The 16,195-nt window shown below is 38.5% G+C and overlaps 1 protein-coding gene across 1 annotated transcript in view; it reads left to right on the plus strand.

Annotated features, from left to right (window-relative positions):
• Positions 1-13,316: 13,316 nt before the first annotated feature.
• ARHGEF38 (Rho guanine nucleotide exchange factor 38) overlaps positions 13,317-16,195 on the plus strand; it is a gene marked incomplete at its 3' end in the record, with an annotated part of 156,452 nt that continues 153,573 nt past the window's right edge. Inside the window, exon 1 of the mRNA XM_081248325.1 lies at positions 13,317-13,518. Coding sequence (XP_081104451.1) covers positions 13,323-13,518 — 196 coding nt within the window. The 5' untranslated portion in view covers positions 13,317-13,322. The remainder of the gene's footprint in view (positions 13,519-16,195) is intronic.

Genomic DNA, 16,195 nt, shown 5'->3' on the forward strand with positions numbered 1-16,195 from the left:
GTTATACAGATTCAAGCACTTCTGCTTGCAATCAAAGTGTCAAATATTTTATTGCCTTCAATTTTGAATAAACAACTTTTAAAAGCATAGCACATAATTTGAATTAAATGTGTTCACCTTTGGATGAACTTTAAGACATAACTTTAAAAGGTTTCTGTGATGGATAATTAAGATTGAATTATTATTGGTTTAAGGAGTACTTTTTTGTATGCTACTCTTGTACTACAGTTTAGCAGTCAGATACAGATTAGCATTTATCAATCAAGGTGACCTTTGCTCTGTCAGTAATGTTGCCTAGAAATGGGCTATCAAAATTTGTCTTTGTTAGCTCCTGTTCTGATTTTAAAAGTAAAGTTCTAACATTTTAAAAGTTATTCTCTTCTTTCACAGATGACAAATATGTGATCAGTGAAGATGTGATGTATTGATTTGTTGAAAATCATAGTACTAACTATATTTCTTTGTCATTAATTATGTGTCAGTGTCACACAGGTGTTGAGGGAGGTATAATTATGAGAAGTTAATTAGGCCAAAACAATTAGAATATAATTTCTTTAAAAGATAAGTTCTTTTTCAATAATGTTATGAGTATGTGACATAATGGTTAGAAACTTATACCTGAGTTTGAATTCTGACTCCATTACTTACTGTTTATAATGTTGGGAAATTACTTAAACTCCCTAACCTTAGTATCCCTCTTTGTAAAACAAGAGTCATTGTACCTACCTCATGAGGTTCTTGGGAGAATTAAGTGCCACAATCCATGAGAAGCACTTAGTACCTTGCATATAGTAAACGCTTAATAAATCTTAACTAGCAATACTTTTCCATAGCACGTTTGCCATCTAATATAGAAAGAAGCATAAAGCCCTCCATTTATGTTTTGATTCTTTTATTCCATTATGTGCTTACAGAATATCTTTTCTCACTCTTTTGTATGCAATGTACTAACCAGAAAAGGTAAGACATTAACATTCTCTGGCAAGTTTAAAAGCTCTTGTGATTTTTCTCAAGCAGTTAGATCTGGGCTATAAGATTTAACATTGTCAAACCATCCAAACTGAACTTACTCAATATGGGACAGTTCTGAGTATGATACTCAAGGTTCTGAGAATGTGCTCCTGGATTCTGCAGCAATGGACTCTTTTCCACCAATTAAAACAAAACAAAACAAAACTTTAGCCTGCCCTAGAGATCCATTCTACTCTTCTATTTGTTTTATATACTGTGTGCACAGGAAATTTTATTTGGGAAAAAAACTTACCCTAACCTCCACTCCACACCATAATAAATAAATTCTATACTCTGGTCTAAGAAACTGCAGTTCAGGTGCCAACTTGAAGCCATTATTTTCTAGGGGGTCCTGAAGCCATAGTGAAGACACCGTCTTTCTTTTATCTGGAATGTTTAGACTGACAAAAAGGATGAGAGCTTTGAAAGCTGTTCTTTACTGATCGTTTTTTTTTCTTTTTTTTTCTTTTTTTTTTTTTTTTTTTACAATGCTTTCATGTAGTAAGATAACTGAGATACCAACTTTCAGGAATGAAAAGCTTTCATTTCTATTCTCTCTATCTCAACTTTCATAATTGTCCTAATACCTATCATTGCTTTTGTCCAGGACTCAAATCAGATGGTATTTCAGAAAATATTTATTTTTCCATTGAGTTTATATGTAAGTCTATTTATTGTCCTTTTTGTGCATAAATATGTAGAGTACCTGTCTTCAAGTCACAAGATGAAGTGAGAAGCTACCAGTTTGATAACTATTTTCTTCTCTATTCCATTTACAGTTAAAACAGTGCCTTCTTCTACATTATTAAAGGGAAGAAGTGAGACCTGGGTGACTGTACTCTGAGAAATAAATCATCCCAAAGAAGGGAATTCCTAAAATTAAAATCTATATTTTAATATGAAATGAAACTTGGTAACTCAGCATTTATATTTAAGACAAGCTTTTTATTGACTAAAAGAAAGGTACTGATTTGAATTTAATATAACAATACACCTCTGGAAATGTCTTATATGAGGGTTATACACATATTCACTGGTAAAGTTAGATGTACCCCATTTTGTGTGTTTACTTTAACAGGTCAAATAACTTTAAAAAATATACCTTAAAGGAAATTTAATCATCTAAAACTATTAGGCTCTTTCTCAGTTTCTATGGTTACCAATAACTAGAAGTGGAAATGTTTATAATGAAAACAGATCTTACACCAAATTCTCTCCCTTTCTCCCTCTCTCTCTCTCAAACATACACACACACACACACACACACACACACACATTTACTAAACAACATTTATTAGCAAGCAGGCAAAAACCAGTTAATAGAACTTGTATAAAATTGGGTATCTCGCCTATCTCCACTTTGGGTGGAGACAAGTTGGAGGTACTTGGTAAGTATTCAGAGACTGAATTTGTGACTTCACCTTTCATCTTAATTTACCTTCAGAATAAATTATTTAAATGACATAAATAACTTCTTGAAACTAAAATCAAAATGAGTCTCAGTAAAAGTGATAAGATAAAGTACATAGATACCTGTTGGTTAATTGACCTTGTTGCAAGTTTAGAATTACTACTTCTTGTGACTTTTTCTAAATCATCACATGAATTGTCACACCCGTCTTTCTATCTACTCTTGAGCATCCTCACTTTCCTCCTATTCCTCTCGATATACACACAGTCCTACATCTTGCCATAATTATATACTCAATGTTTCTCTTATAACCTGCCAGAGGAGTCAAGATTCCTTCTGTTTCCATGAAGCTTCCTTCCTTGGTAATAGGTTGAAGCAGCTATCCCATAGTCTGCCCAAGATTGGATTAAATATCCTGTTGAATAGTCTTCTTATTGAATTTCCCTGCACAAACTTCTCTCTTGGGGTGTACACAGTCCCATTTCAGAGTTTCTGAGCCATTTCTCCCTTCTTGCCTTTATGGTCTCACTAAACTCTCTTATTATTGCCTTCTGAAAGTTCCTTCTATTTTCTCAAGCCACTTGCATTCTAAAAACTTTTTGTTTCTTTACTATTCTGATTTCCAGCCTTATAATCCTACCCCAAAGTGGTCTGCACATTTTGTTTATACATTATTCATACTAATATTAGGGCAGCACTTAGCACGTTTAAAATCAAATGGCATATTTGTTCTTAAGTTTGTCTCTGGCTGCTCTGGGTTACTCCTAATCTACATATATATTGTGACAAGGAAAGGAGGAGGGAAATATCTGTGCAAAGAATGCCCACAAAATGAGCCATTTTTCTTCAAGAGTTAAGCCAAATAAACCACAGTTCGCAACTGTGAATTAGAGGAGAAATTGTGTCTGGATTAACAACAGGTTGTAGGAAGGGGGAAAATGGTTTTGGCATCAAGAGACTTCGTTCTAGTTCTGGGTTTGCAACTAATCGACTGGATGAACTTTCACAATCACTTAAGGGTTTTGGTTATCAGTTTCCTAAGATGTGAAGTATGTAGGTTAAAGCTGAAAATCTATTCAATATTCACTGGCTCTGGCAATCAGGCCTTATTTTTCTTTTGGAATCACCCACCCAGAGACTACAGAAAAAGTGAAGAGTTCTCTTTTTATGAAGAAAAATGTACTTTGATGGGAAAGGCACAGGTTTGAGAGCCTGATGCTTCTGAGCTAGAATCTTATTTCTGTCCTCTCCCAGATGTTCTAGAGTGAAGTTATGTAACTTCCTTCAGTCTCAGGTCTGCATCTGTGTAACAAGAATGACAATATTTGAGGACTGTTTTGAGGAGTGCATGAGTTATAGTATGCAAATAACATGCACATAATAGGTGCTCTAGGAATGGTAGCTAGTCTTGGTACTGTTGTCAGCTTATTGATCTGAAAGAAGATAGTATTTTAATAGTGAGCGTGACTTGAAGAATTCAGTGCTATAAAGGACTTAGTAACTAGTAGGTTGTTTAAAAATATCCAACATAGCCATAAAAAAGAGCAAAATAATGCCATTTGCAGCAACATGGATGGACCTAGGAATTATCATACTAAGAGAAGTAAGTCAGAAAGACAAATACCATATGATATCACTTATATGTGGAATCTAAAATAAGACACAAATGAACCTATTTAAGACACAGAAACAGACTCACAGACATAGAGAACAGACTTGTGGTTGCCAAGGGGGAGGGGGGTGGGGGAGGGAAGGATTGGGAGTTGAGATTAGCAGATGCAAACTATTATATATAGGATGGATAAACAACAAGGTCCTATTTTCTAGCACAGGGACCAATATTCAATATCCTGTGACAAACCATAATGGAAAAGAATATGAAAAAGAATGTATATATTTGTATAACTGAATCACTTTGCTGTACAGCAGAAATTAACACAACATTGTAAATCAACTATACTTCAATAAAATTTTAAAAATATGTCCAACACAGACATGCTTAAATGCTTCAAGTGAAAAGGGAAACTTCTCCTCTTCTCCCTTCCAGGTCCACTGTCTGTGTATGTATCTGTCCAGATTTTTCCAAATGTGTAATTATATGTACATAAATATAATTGCTTTCTTTCATAAAAATATATCACATTATATATACTGTTAGATAAAAATACTTGCATGGTGAATGGGAAGGAACAATGACTATTTCTAGGTTTAATAAGAAAACAGTAGCTTTGGGGTAAAACATTAACTGTGACCAAAGTGGAAAGAAGATACCCCCATGTTACTCCAATTCTTTTTACAAGAATTCTGCAGGTGTTGTTTTTATTAGACATTAATCACAATATTTTAAAAGAAATAAAGCTTCACAACTAAAACTCATTTTTCAAAGAATCATGTTGGTTGAGTGAAGTAAAATCATATACACAGTGTCTAATTTGCATGAAGTTTTCTGAGTGTGTGGATCACAAATAAGAAAATAACTCTCCCAGATGCTAGTAGGCCCTTTTCTTGCAAAGTCACTTACTTTCAGCAGCCTAACAAAGTTGCAAGCACAGAGGCTGGTTAGAAAAGGATATAGAAGCTCTGCTGTTATTTGTTACTCCAAGTGCAAACTGACCTAGTTATGGTTGCTATGGATACTATAATTTTGAATTTAATAATATTCTCTGAAGGAATAGCAATACAGATCCATAAAATGCAGAGCTTGATCTGAATCTCAGCCTTGAAAGCTGAAGAAACTTAGGGAGGCTGAATGGTTTATCCCATGGCAAGAGAGAAACTGGAAGAGTCATGGAGAAATTTCAGAATTCATGAGGCTAATGTTTCTGGATAGTTCAGTGGCCAATGTACTTTTAAAAGTCACTTAATCCATAAAAAATGCTTCTTAGCTTAACTGATTTATGTGAGTCCTTGATACATTTATTAAAAATACACTCTTGGGGCTTCCCTGGTGGCACAGTGGTTGAGAATCTGCCTGCTAATGCAGGGGACACGGGTTCGAGCCCTGGTCTGGGAGGATCCCACATGCTGCGGAGCAACTAGGCCCGTGAGCCATAACTACTGAGCCTGCGCGTCTGGAGCCTGTGCTCCGCAACAAGAGGCCGCGATAGTGAGAGGCCCGCGCACCGCGAAGAAGAGTGGCCCCCGCTTGCCGCAACTAGAGAAAGCCCTCGCACAGAAACGAAGACCCAACACAGCCATAAATAAATAAATAAATAAATAAATAAAAATAAAATTTAAAAATACACTCTTTCTCCTAGCTATCTACCACTACTGCTTTTCACCTCCAAACTAAGAAAGCACAAGCAGCTGCCTGGAGTCAATATACTGAGCTCTTACAACAAACAGGTTTCTGCACAAATGAAAAACAAGTGAAATAAAAAAGAAAATGCCTTGGAGGTAGAAGAACAAAAGATCATTTCTTTTAACTTGAATCTCTATGATCATTTAATGGCCATGTATTATGAATCTGCAGCCTATAGTCCTGCATATGAAACATGGTACCATGACAGTAAATTTCAATATTCAAATATAATATCAAGATTTTATTTTTCAATAAATGGTTTCTGAATTATTCATATTTACATTAAAGAAACAGAAAGCTGGCTGCTTACAACAAAAATTAAAATTCTCTATAGTACTATCTCATACTTAGAAGCTAGTTAACACCAATTAAGCCCAGATTTTAGGGAATAAGGATGGGAGAAATTGGAAAGAGGGGCAAAAAAAAAAAAAATCTTCTGGATTCTCCCTGGAAAATGAGGACAGCTTATCTCGTGTATCGATTGTTTTGACCCAAGTTGCTCTTCTGCTGGAATCACTGTTAGATGTAGTCTGAAGAGCATGGACTGTTGGAAATTTAACCCAGTGCTCTGACTTAGATTCTGGCATCACTAAATAGATGGTTTTCAAAGATTCCACTGACACTTTTTCTTGCTTATGCAGCTGGGTTTGATCATAACCAGGCTATCTCAGGCACTTGCAAAGATTCTTCCCTTTCCCAAGATAGATTTACCCCCTGACAACCTTGAAAATCTTGTAATGGATGATTCATTACAGCTGAGACAAAGGCCCAACTGTGATCATATATCATTGCTAAAATTACTTCAGTCAAAAGGATAAAAACATTAGAAAGTTTACCTCCTTCCAAACCTCAGCTCCCATCCATTGTTTGCTGACAGGATCATTATGCTGCTGCTTGGTCAGTGCATTGACAGAAATTGTTGCTCTCAGGAAGCATAGAGGTGGGTATAAAAACACACCTACAAGATAACCGGGTCACTATGAACAATTTATAGTTGAATAGGGAGCTCTCAAAACTGGCATTATGGTCATCTCACAAATGCATTAATGACCTCATCTTTGAGGAAGTAATATTCCCTGATTTTCTCCTTTGTCTCCAGATCTATATCCTCCTTTCCTGGGAAAGAAAGTACGAATCAGACAGAGAGAAAAAAAAAAATACTGTGACTCACAGCTAAGCCTCTCCCCATGAATTAGCAGGTTGCACAAGACCTTAAGCTGCTATTCCTGACCCCCACAGCAACAAACATCCATTGATCTCATATTGCTAGTCATGAGATTTCAAAGGCAAATAGCTTGAAGAGCTCATAATCTAACAAGTCACAGAATATACACAGCTCCCTCTGCTATGATAGAGGTATGCTGCTATGTGATTCCAGAGGCTAGTGTGAGTGACTCTTCTTAAGGGTCAGAAGGGAAATGTCACAGAAGAGGGGACATTTAAGCTGGGGCTTGAAGGATGAGTAGGACTTCACAGGATGGGGAGAGCTATTCCAAGTAAAAGAAACAGCTTGAATAAAATCAATCCTAAAAGAGACTAGAATATGGCGAATGTGATCGGTATGTATGAGTCAGATTGCATTTTCCAAAGACAGCCACAGCACTTTCTCCCCTTCTGTAAGCTTTTCTTATAACGTGACTTTGATACTCCTCCTGTTGAGAAGGTAGGGTCTGTGTTTCCTCTCCTTGAACCTGGGTAGGCTCTGAGACTAGGTTGGAAGTGACACTATGTGACTTCATAGGATATGTCTTAAGAGTGGACACTCTCCCCTTTGCAGCCCTGAGCCACAGTGTAAGCAATCTGACTTCCCTAAGGCTGCCATGCTGGGAAGGAAGCCCAAACTAGCCATGTGGAGAGATCAAAGAGGCCCTGAAATCACATGAGAAGAGAAGTCTGCCTGGTCAACCCGCGGCTGTTCTGACTGCCTGCTATTTCACCTCCTGCCAACATCTACCTACAAGGACATGAGAGACCTGAGCCAGAACTGCTTGGCTGAGCCTTTCCTTCATTCCTGACCCACAGAAATTGTGAGTGCTAACACAATGACAATCATTGCCTTAAGCAACTGTTTTGGGGGTGATTTGTTATTCAGCAATCAATAACTAGAATAGTAAGTAATCGGAATTGAAACTAGACAATCTGATTGAAGCCTAGAGAATGTTTGGATTTCCTTCTACATGCGGTGGGAAACCATTCATCAAGCTTTTTCATCTGAAGAATGACTTGATCTGAGTTATGGTTTAGAAAGGAAATTCAAGAGGTATTGGGCAAGATGAACTGGAGTAGAGAGACACTGGAGACAAGGAGAATGCTTGCAGGAATTGTCCAAGTTTAACTGTGCATGAAAATCACTTGAGATGTTGATAAGATTTCAGATCCCTCAGATTCATCCCAAAGAATAAGGGATAGGTAGTGAGAATTGTTCCTAGATGCCTCTAATGCTGAAAAGTGCATGTGTGTACTTGCTGTATGTCAGGCAGTTTGCTGGCACTTTACATGTAGCAAAGTGGCTAAGACCTCAGGCTTTACTATAAAAGAAAGGCCTGAATTTGAGTCTTTACTCCATTATTTATGAGTTGTGTCATCTTGGGAATATTGTTCAACTTCTCTGAACCTGTTTCCAATTTTGTAAATATGGATATGATTCTTCCTTCCTCACTATTTTACCTAGGTATAATCCTTATATATAGTAGTTACCTAATAATAACAAATTATTGCAAACTTCTTCAGAAGTGTTATTCCCATGTGTTTCAACTTCCTTACCTCTTTTCATGGAGTCCCTTCCATTGTGGCTTATACCTCTACCCCATTACTGAAACTGCTTTCGAAAAGTTTGTAAATGACCAACGTTGTGCCAAATTCAAAGAATCATTTTCTATTTTCATTTTGTTTGGCCTTTCAGCAGACTGACTACTCCTTCATTTTGGAAAAACTTGCTTTCAGACTTCTGTGATGCAACATTCTCCTGCTTTTTTCCCACCTCAATGGCTAGTCTCCCTGTTTGCTGGGTTTCCTCCAACCCTACCTTCAAACTTAGAGTTCTTCAGGGCTTGATTTTGGTCCTTCTCTTCTGGATATATTTTCTTCCTAAATGGTCTCATCAATGCATGGTTTTAAATATTATATATATTATGATGACTCCCAATTTTTAATCTAACATCTAAATAGTGACACCAAATTTACAAATCCAAAGTCTACCTGACATTTCTCTTGAATATCTTACAGCCATCTTAAACTTAGTCTATTCTTAAATGAAATTCTTGACAACCCCACCAAACTTCCTCTTCCTCTTGTCCTTCTTTCTTCCTGTCTTAGCATATAGCAACAATATCCTCTCAATTAGTCACTATTAAAACCTGGAATTCACCTTTCATTCCTCTTCTTACTCATTAGCCTCAATCAACTATATACAAGTTTTGTCAGCTCAACTTTTAAGATGTATTTGAATCCATCAGCATTTCTCCATCTCTACCACCACTACCCTAGTCCAAGCATTTCTTGCCTGTACTCCTATAATAAGTTCCTAACTTAAACTAGTAAGTTCTTTTCCTTTCTCCAGTCCAATTTATTTATGACTATATTCAAGAGATGTGATTTCTGTTTTGGAATTAGGAATTTTACAACCTAATAGCACTGGATCTTAGAATCTGGAAATCATATAATGCCAGATCAGAAAAAGATTTATGTATCATTTACTCCACACCCTACATCAATAAGGATAGCCTAGGTTTATGTTGAAGTAGTAAAAAAAAAAAAAGAAAAATACAGCCCCAAGTCTCAGTAGCTTAAAGGAGCAAAGAATTCTTTCATGCTCAAACTACACAACCATTATGGGGTGACTGGGGCTCTGCTCCAAATCATCCTCCTTCCAGGACTCATCCGCTGCTTGGAATCTTGCCAGCCACCACGGGCAAGGGAAAGAAAGCTGTAGCAAATCACACACCTGTTCTTAACGCTTTTCCAGAAGTAACACATATCACTTTAAAAAAATTTTTTTATTGGAGTACAGTTGCTTTACAATGTTGTGTTAGTTTCTACTGCACAGCAAAATGAATCAGCTATACGTATACCTATATTCCCTCTTTTTTGGATTTCCTCCTCATTTAGGTCACACATCACTTTTAATCAGTTTCTTTGGCTAAAGCAAGTTACACGGCCACACCTAAGTTGAAAGGGTACAGGGCAGTGCAGCACTCTGTGAACATATTCAGTGAATAGCACTAATGGCTAACTCATTATTAACTTTTGCAGATGAAGAAATTGGGACTGAGAGAAACTAGGTCACTTGTAATGTCATGAAGCTGATTTAGCCAAAATTAAAACTGAGTCTTGGATTCACTACCTAGTATTTTTTAAAATAATGAGCCATGAACTGCTTGCTCTTTACTTCCAGTAAAATTAATTTAAGAGTCTTAATATCAATATTTTATTAAGTAACATAAAATCCTTGTATGGACATACTTTTGTACCTCTGTCATAAAATATAAAGCAGACAAATTAGAAGCCTTGTTCCTCCAGTCTCATTCATATTCTAGAAAATGCCTCAGTGACAAAACACCCAAAATCTTTTTAACCCAGCTGTTTTTATTGGCAGCAAATGTAAACCATGTTTTATGCTGGTGATTCTAAACACATTGGCTTGAACTGTGTCAAATACATAAGCAAAAGAACTGTGAATTCATTTTATACCAAGCACTCTCTGTTGAATTCCTTAGAAATGTACTGACAAGAATTCCAATTAATAGTGGCTTTAGGACAGGAGGTTCTTTTTTATCCTCTTAACAGAAACTCTAAAGGTGGATGGCCACTAATATTGGTTCAGTAGCTCAATGTTATCAGAGCCCATGGTTCTCCCATCTTTTCTTATGGACACAGGTGGCTGCAACTGCTCCATGCATTACACCTGTGATCAAGTTTGGACAAAGGGGGAAGGTTGAAACCAGCTGTTTCTACACCTTTTATTAGACAAGCAAAAGCTTTCCCAGAACCAACTCCTACCCTCATTCTAGCAGACCACCACTGAGGTCTCATTTGCCAGGACTAGGATTACATGGCCACCTCTAGTGACAACAGAGACTAGAAAATGGACACAAAATTATCATTATGATTGGCCAAGACTAATGTTACCCTGAACAAAATAAGGGTCTGTTGGCCACGAATGGCATGGAGTGGGAGGTGGTAGGAATGAATACTGACAAAACAACTAACGAGGTCTGCGCCATTCACTGATTGATTAAAAGGTGGTTTTGAAAGAATTTATCTATTCTTTTTAAAGTTAACATAGAAACTATTGTGAATATATTGAAAAATATATTTACTACTGAATTCATGGTAGCTATATTATGTATCTTCTCAATTGATGAAGTTTCTAAAATATAATAAAGCTATTACAGTCAGTTCTGCTATAATGCTTGTTTTGAAAACATAAGTTTGTTCCAATAAAACTGTAATATTAGGGAACTGTTTGAGCACAACACAATTTCACATTTGCTTATGTGTGATTTCATCTACTTGAAACACTAGGTGAATGCAGAAAACTGTACCCAGGTTCCCTGAGCTACAGGGGAGGACACAAAACCCACACGTGAACACCCCTCAAGATTACCAGTGACTTCAGTTCATGGCCTGTGGGACTAGCCACACCCATCCACATCTGGTGATGTACATTTCCATCTGATTTCAAATATCACTTCTTCCATCATTTTATTATGACTCAGAAGCTGTAACCCTTCTAATAACCACTTCCACAAGCAAACTTCAGTGCTTCTTCAACACAAAGTGCCATATTTATTGTAATATTTGTGTATTTCTTAACCATTTGTCACATGTAAAACTGTGCTACCATCTTTTTTAGTTTTTTATATTTTTTTAAAAAATGGGTCACTGACAAAGTTTTTGAGTGCTTTAACCCTAACCCCATATTTCCCATAAGTCCTGTATTTTTAATTGCACAATTTTGCAGTAGTACTATATTTAAGAGTATATGTCTGTTAGTAACCAGGCAAATACACACAAACATATCATATACATATATGTATATATAATATTAGAATACAATTGAGACATTTTTAATGTGAACCAAAAAAGCTGATTTTACATCTTCACAGAGAATGTGCCTTGAAAAGCATTTATTAAATGTATTTGGGAGGACTTGTTAAAAAAAAAAGAGACTATCAATTATATTAAATACAAGCCATTCAATATGCCAAGCTATATATAGGTGTCTCTAGAGTGGGTGAAGATTTGTCATTTATCTTCTAATTATGCAAATTGTATTCAGCCCACACATCCTGAGTTGGAAAAATAGTTTTTCCCTCTTTTTCCTCATTTATAAACCTTGTCTAACAAGAGTTAACCATGATTCAGAATGGGCAGCACAAAGCTAGATTCTGGCAGTCCCACTGCAATAAAAAAGAATCTATTTTCCTCCTCAGGGTCTCTTTTCTTTAAGGAGGGCATACAAAACACTTGGCACATTCCCAGAGCTTCTGAGAATTTTCCCCTTGAGAAATCTCAGTAAATACGAGGAACAACAACTTCAGAAAAACTAATGAAAGGCCCATCACTATTTGCCTTTCTACCCTCCTCCCCACCCCCCAGGCCTTTCCACTGTCTAGAGTCTCTTCTCAGTTTCAAACATTTTCCCTCCTCTTATTTTCCTAAGGTGGGCTGCCTTTCTCGGGCACTCCATCTGCGAAAGGGTCGGGAAAAGATCTTACAGAAATCACACCCTGGCCCAGTGCTTATTTTCCCAAGGATCAGGACCCAGAAGGACGGAGTTGGGAATGAAAAGACTAATTTCAGGCTAGGGCAGCACGTGGAGAGCAAGAAATCGGAGAGGCTCTAGGCCTTTCCCTCCTCTCGCCGCGAGCCCCTCTCCAGTGCAAACCCTTGTTTCCTCAGGAATGCGGATCAGGGTTTGGCGAGTACGTTTTTAGCAAATACTCTCTGAATGTTCGGTGTTTAAAGGCGGAAGCACGACTTTGAGGGCGCACAGTAATCCTTAAAAAATGACCCTGTCCCCACTGTTGTGATGCAAATGCAAGCTCTCATGGCTCCACACTAGCTCTGCGGTCACGTGTGGGCGACTCTGGCTGAGAGTCACACCCGAGCCCCGTTTGGCTCGGGGCAGCAGAACAGCAACGCAGTGTCCCAGCGCACCTGTACACACCCAGCGGCCCACACTAAACCCATAAGCCGCAGGGTACACACACGCGCGCTTCCCCTCCTCCCGCCTCACCTTGTTCGCTTTCCTTTCCCCCGACTCCCAGCCCTCGGCCCACACAATGGGATGTTTGTTTGCTTCAGCAGCATGTTGCAGCGCAGTCCCTGCTTTGCCTAGCTCGGTTCGGCAGGTCTCTCAGGTAACAGGTGGCAGCTTCCCCTGTTGGATTCTAGGTATAAAAAAGAATGACCTCATAGGGGTGGAGCCCTGGGACTCCGTGGAGGTGGCAGTCACAGCTAGGTGACCCTGGAGTGAAGCCGGTTGGTTAGAAGGGGGCAGTTAAGCTCCTCAGGCTGGCGGCTTTAACATTTACCCTGAGGCCCTTTAGCGGCCAGCCATTGCCCGCTGGCCCCTAGAGCTGGTCTCTGCCTCCGATGGAGCCCAAAGAAGCCCCCGGGAGAGAAACTATGGGCACCAGGAAGAAGAGTCTGCCCTTCCCGAGGCCCAGGCTCTATATGCTGGAGAGAAGGAAGACTGACCCTGTGGTTGAGAGCAGTGTTCCTGGGGACCACTCTGGTACCTTGACGAGGAGCCAGTCTCACAGGACCGAGTACAACCAGAAATTACAAGGTAACCTACAAGAAAGCCATGGCCCCGGTTCCTGCCCTCCCAGATCTTTTCCTCTTACTCTTCCACTTGCAAAGGAAGCAATTAAGGCAGAGGAGAAAATCAAACATTACCTTCCTCTATAAGGAAGAAAGTAAGAAAATAAGAAAATGAAAGTAAATGTAATTCACAAATTGTAGGAGAAATTTATTATGTACTTCCATAGTTAAAAAGCCAATTCTGGGGCTTCCCTGGTGGCGCAGTGGTTGAGAGTCTGCCTGCCGATGCAGGGGACACGGGTTCGTGCCCCTGTCCGGGAAGATCCCACATGCCCCGGAGCGGCTGGGCCCGTGAGCCATGGCCGCTGAGCCTGCACATCGGGAGCCTGTGCTCTGCAATGGGAGAGGCCACAGCAGTGAGAGGCCCACATACCAAAAAAACCCCCAAAAAAGCCAATTCTGAATTATTCTTAATATTGCCATGTCTTTTTTTTTTCCTGCTACATCCCTCTTTCCTTCTCCCTCCTGCACCCAATTTAAGATGTGGGAAGCACTAGAAAGCAAATGATTTAGAAACCTACAAAAGATAGTTTATCTCAATAGACAGGTGTGAGATGTCACACCAGGAGATCTACCTAGGTAATTGTACTGAACTGTGATTGTGGTTATCTTAAATAGGGGCCTGAAACTACAATTATGTCTGGGAAAATAAGGGATGTTATAGTCATCGGATAGTATAATAGGATTTCTTGAAAATCACATAGCTGTTCATTCCTTTAGAGTGAATTGAATAACATGCAAATATGGTAAGAGATGTTTAGCACGCTTAGATTGAATGACTGTTGAGGAAATAACTTCAGTTATTTTGTGATGGTCGTAAGATAATTGGCACAGTTATTATAACATGTCCTGTTTCAGGCCCTGAATTGCTATCCCTTCCCATCCACCCTCTCCTTTACTTCTCCCTTTCTCTCAAAGGTCATTTGTTCTAGTAAACGTCATTTTGATGTGGATGCTGTGCAACGTTTTAAGTAGCCACTGCAGTACCTGTTATGTGATCCCCCAGAACCTGTCTCTCCCACTTTGAGGCACACTTTGTTTAAGCCCTCATAATCCTACCATGAGCTGTCATTCCGTATTGAAAAACTACAATGAGGCTAGAGAGACCAATGGCACAAGCTTGTACTTAGAAGGTCTCTTTCCTCAAAAAATGTGCTTGGACTTAGTGATGCAGCTTAATTAAATTAAGTAAGTTAAATGCATTTAAATTAAATCTTTAAAGCTTCCTACTATGAGTTAATGCTTTTTAAAAATCCTGATAGCTCAGGATTAAAATGCAAAGTCAAGTCTTGTCCTTAAAGATTGTTTTTTTTTAATGGGGAAGGGGTATTATTTGAGCTTTGAAATTAATTTTCTCAAGGCCACGTATAAATTGGAAAAAATGCAAATTTTAAAGTCACGCATATTTGGTTTCCAATCCTGGCTCTTCAATTTACTACCTATAAGACTGAGCAAATCACTTAAAATTTCTGAGCTTCAGTTTCTCTATCTGTGAAAATAGGATAATGATACTTACCACACAATGTTATTGGGAGAATGAAATTAGATAAGTACATGAAACACCTAGAATATTGGCTGACACATGGCATGTGCTCCATAAATAGTAGTTATTTTTAATTTTAGGAATGATGGGTACCATAATGTTAGAACAGGACTTGCCTTGTGTTAGCCCAAATGTACTAATCTACTAATCTGTTTCAACTCTTTTCTGTCTTTTGATGAAGAGACCACAAATAAGAAATTCAGGAAAAGCCTACTGCTTTATCCCTAATAACATGTTCCTTCTTGCCGAGATTCACTAATTCAGCATCTTTTTGATCCAGATTTTCCATTAGTAAAATAAAAATGGGAATACTTTTTGCTATTCTCTTCCTAAACTTAGCTTTAAAAAAAATAAGTCTGTGACCACAGAATACAGTAGATATTTGTTGGTTACTTTGCAGAAGACTTCAGGCTTCTTATGTACTCCACTGGATTTGTGGTTTTCCTGTGCTCAGTTGGATCCTGTCTCTGAAGGTGGAAGGAAAGACGCAGGAGTTAATCCATGGTCCTAGACCTGACTGTGCTGGAGAAAAATCATCAAGGAGCGTAGAGGGGCACATCAGAGCTGTAAAGATAGGCTGGCCTCCTGATAAGTAACATTTTAAAGATGTAACTCTTAATAAAGTCCAAGGCTGATACCTAATGCCTAATAGAGCTTTTAGTATGATTCTTCTGTAACTGGTTTAGCAACAATAGAAGGCATTTTCTCATTAATGTTGGAAGCAATCAGTTCTGTGGTTTGCACTTTCTCATCCGTACTCTACCCTTTATCATGCAGATGAGTCCTAAATCACCTTAAGAGGCTCTTTATTATTGCAATGCCAAGAGTTTTTCCTCTGCCTACCTTGGAACTGGCAGTTCCCTGGGAGGCACTGAATAAAGACCTGAGCTAGTTAGAGCCCTCAGACAGATGGCCCTAAGGTCACAGTGTGCTTTCCAATACTGGAAAGCAGCCTCAAATTATTTAGTTGGTTGTCCTTCAGTGCTGTGTTGCTATCTGAGTAATACAATTGACTGTTCTGTCTCTGGAGGCAAGTTCTCTAGGGTTCTGGGAAATGTTACACCGGTCTTCGGTGTCCCTGGGCTCACCTCTTAACTAT

This window comes from Mesoplodon bidens, assembly GCF_964165515.1.
Source record: "Mesoplodon bidens genome assembly, chromosome: 1".
Classification (NCBI taxonomy): domain Eukaryota; kingdom Metazoa; phylum Chordata; class Mammalia; order Artiodactyla; family Ziphiidae; genus Mesoplodon; species Mesoplodon bidens.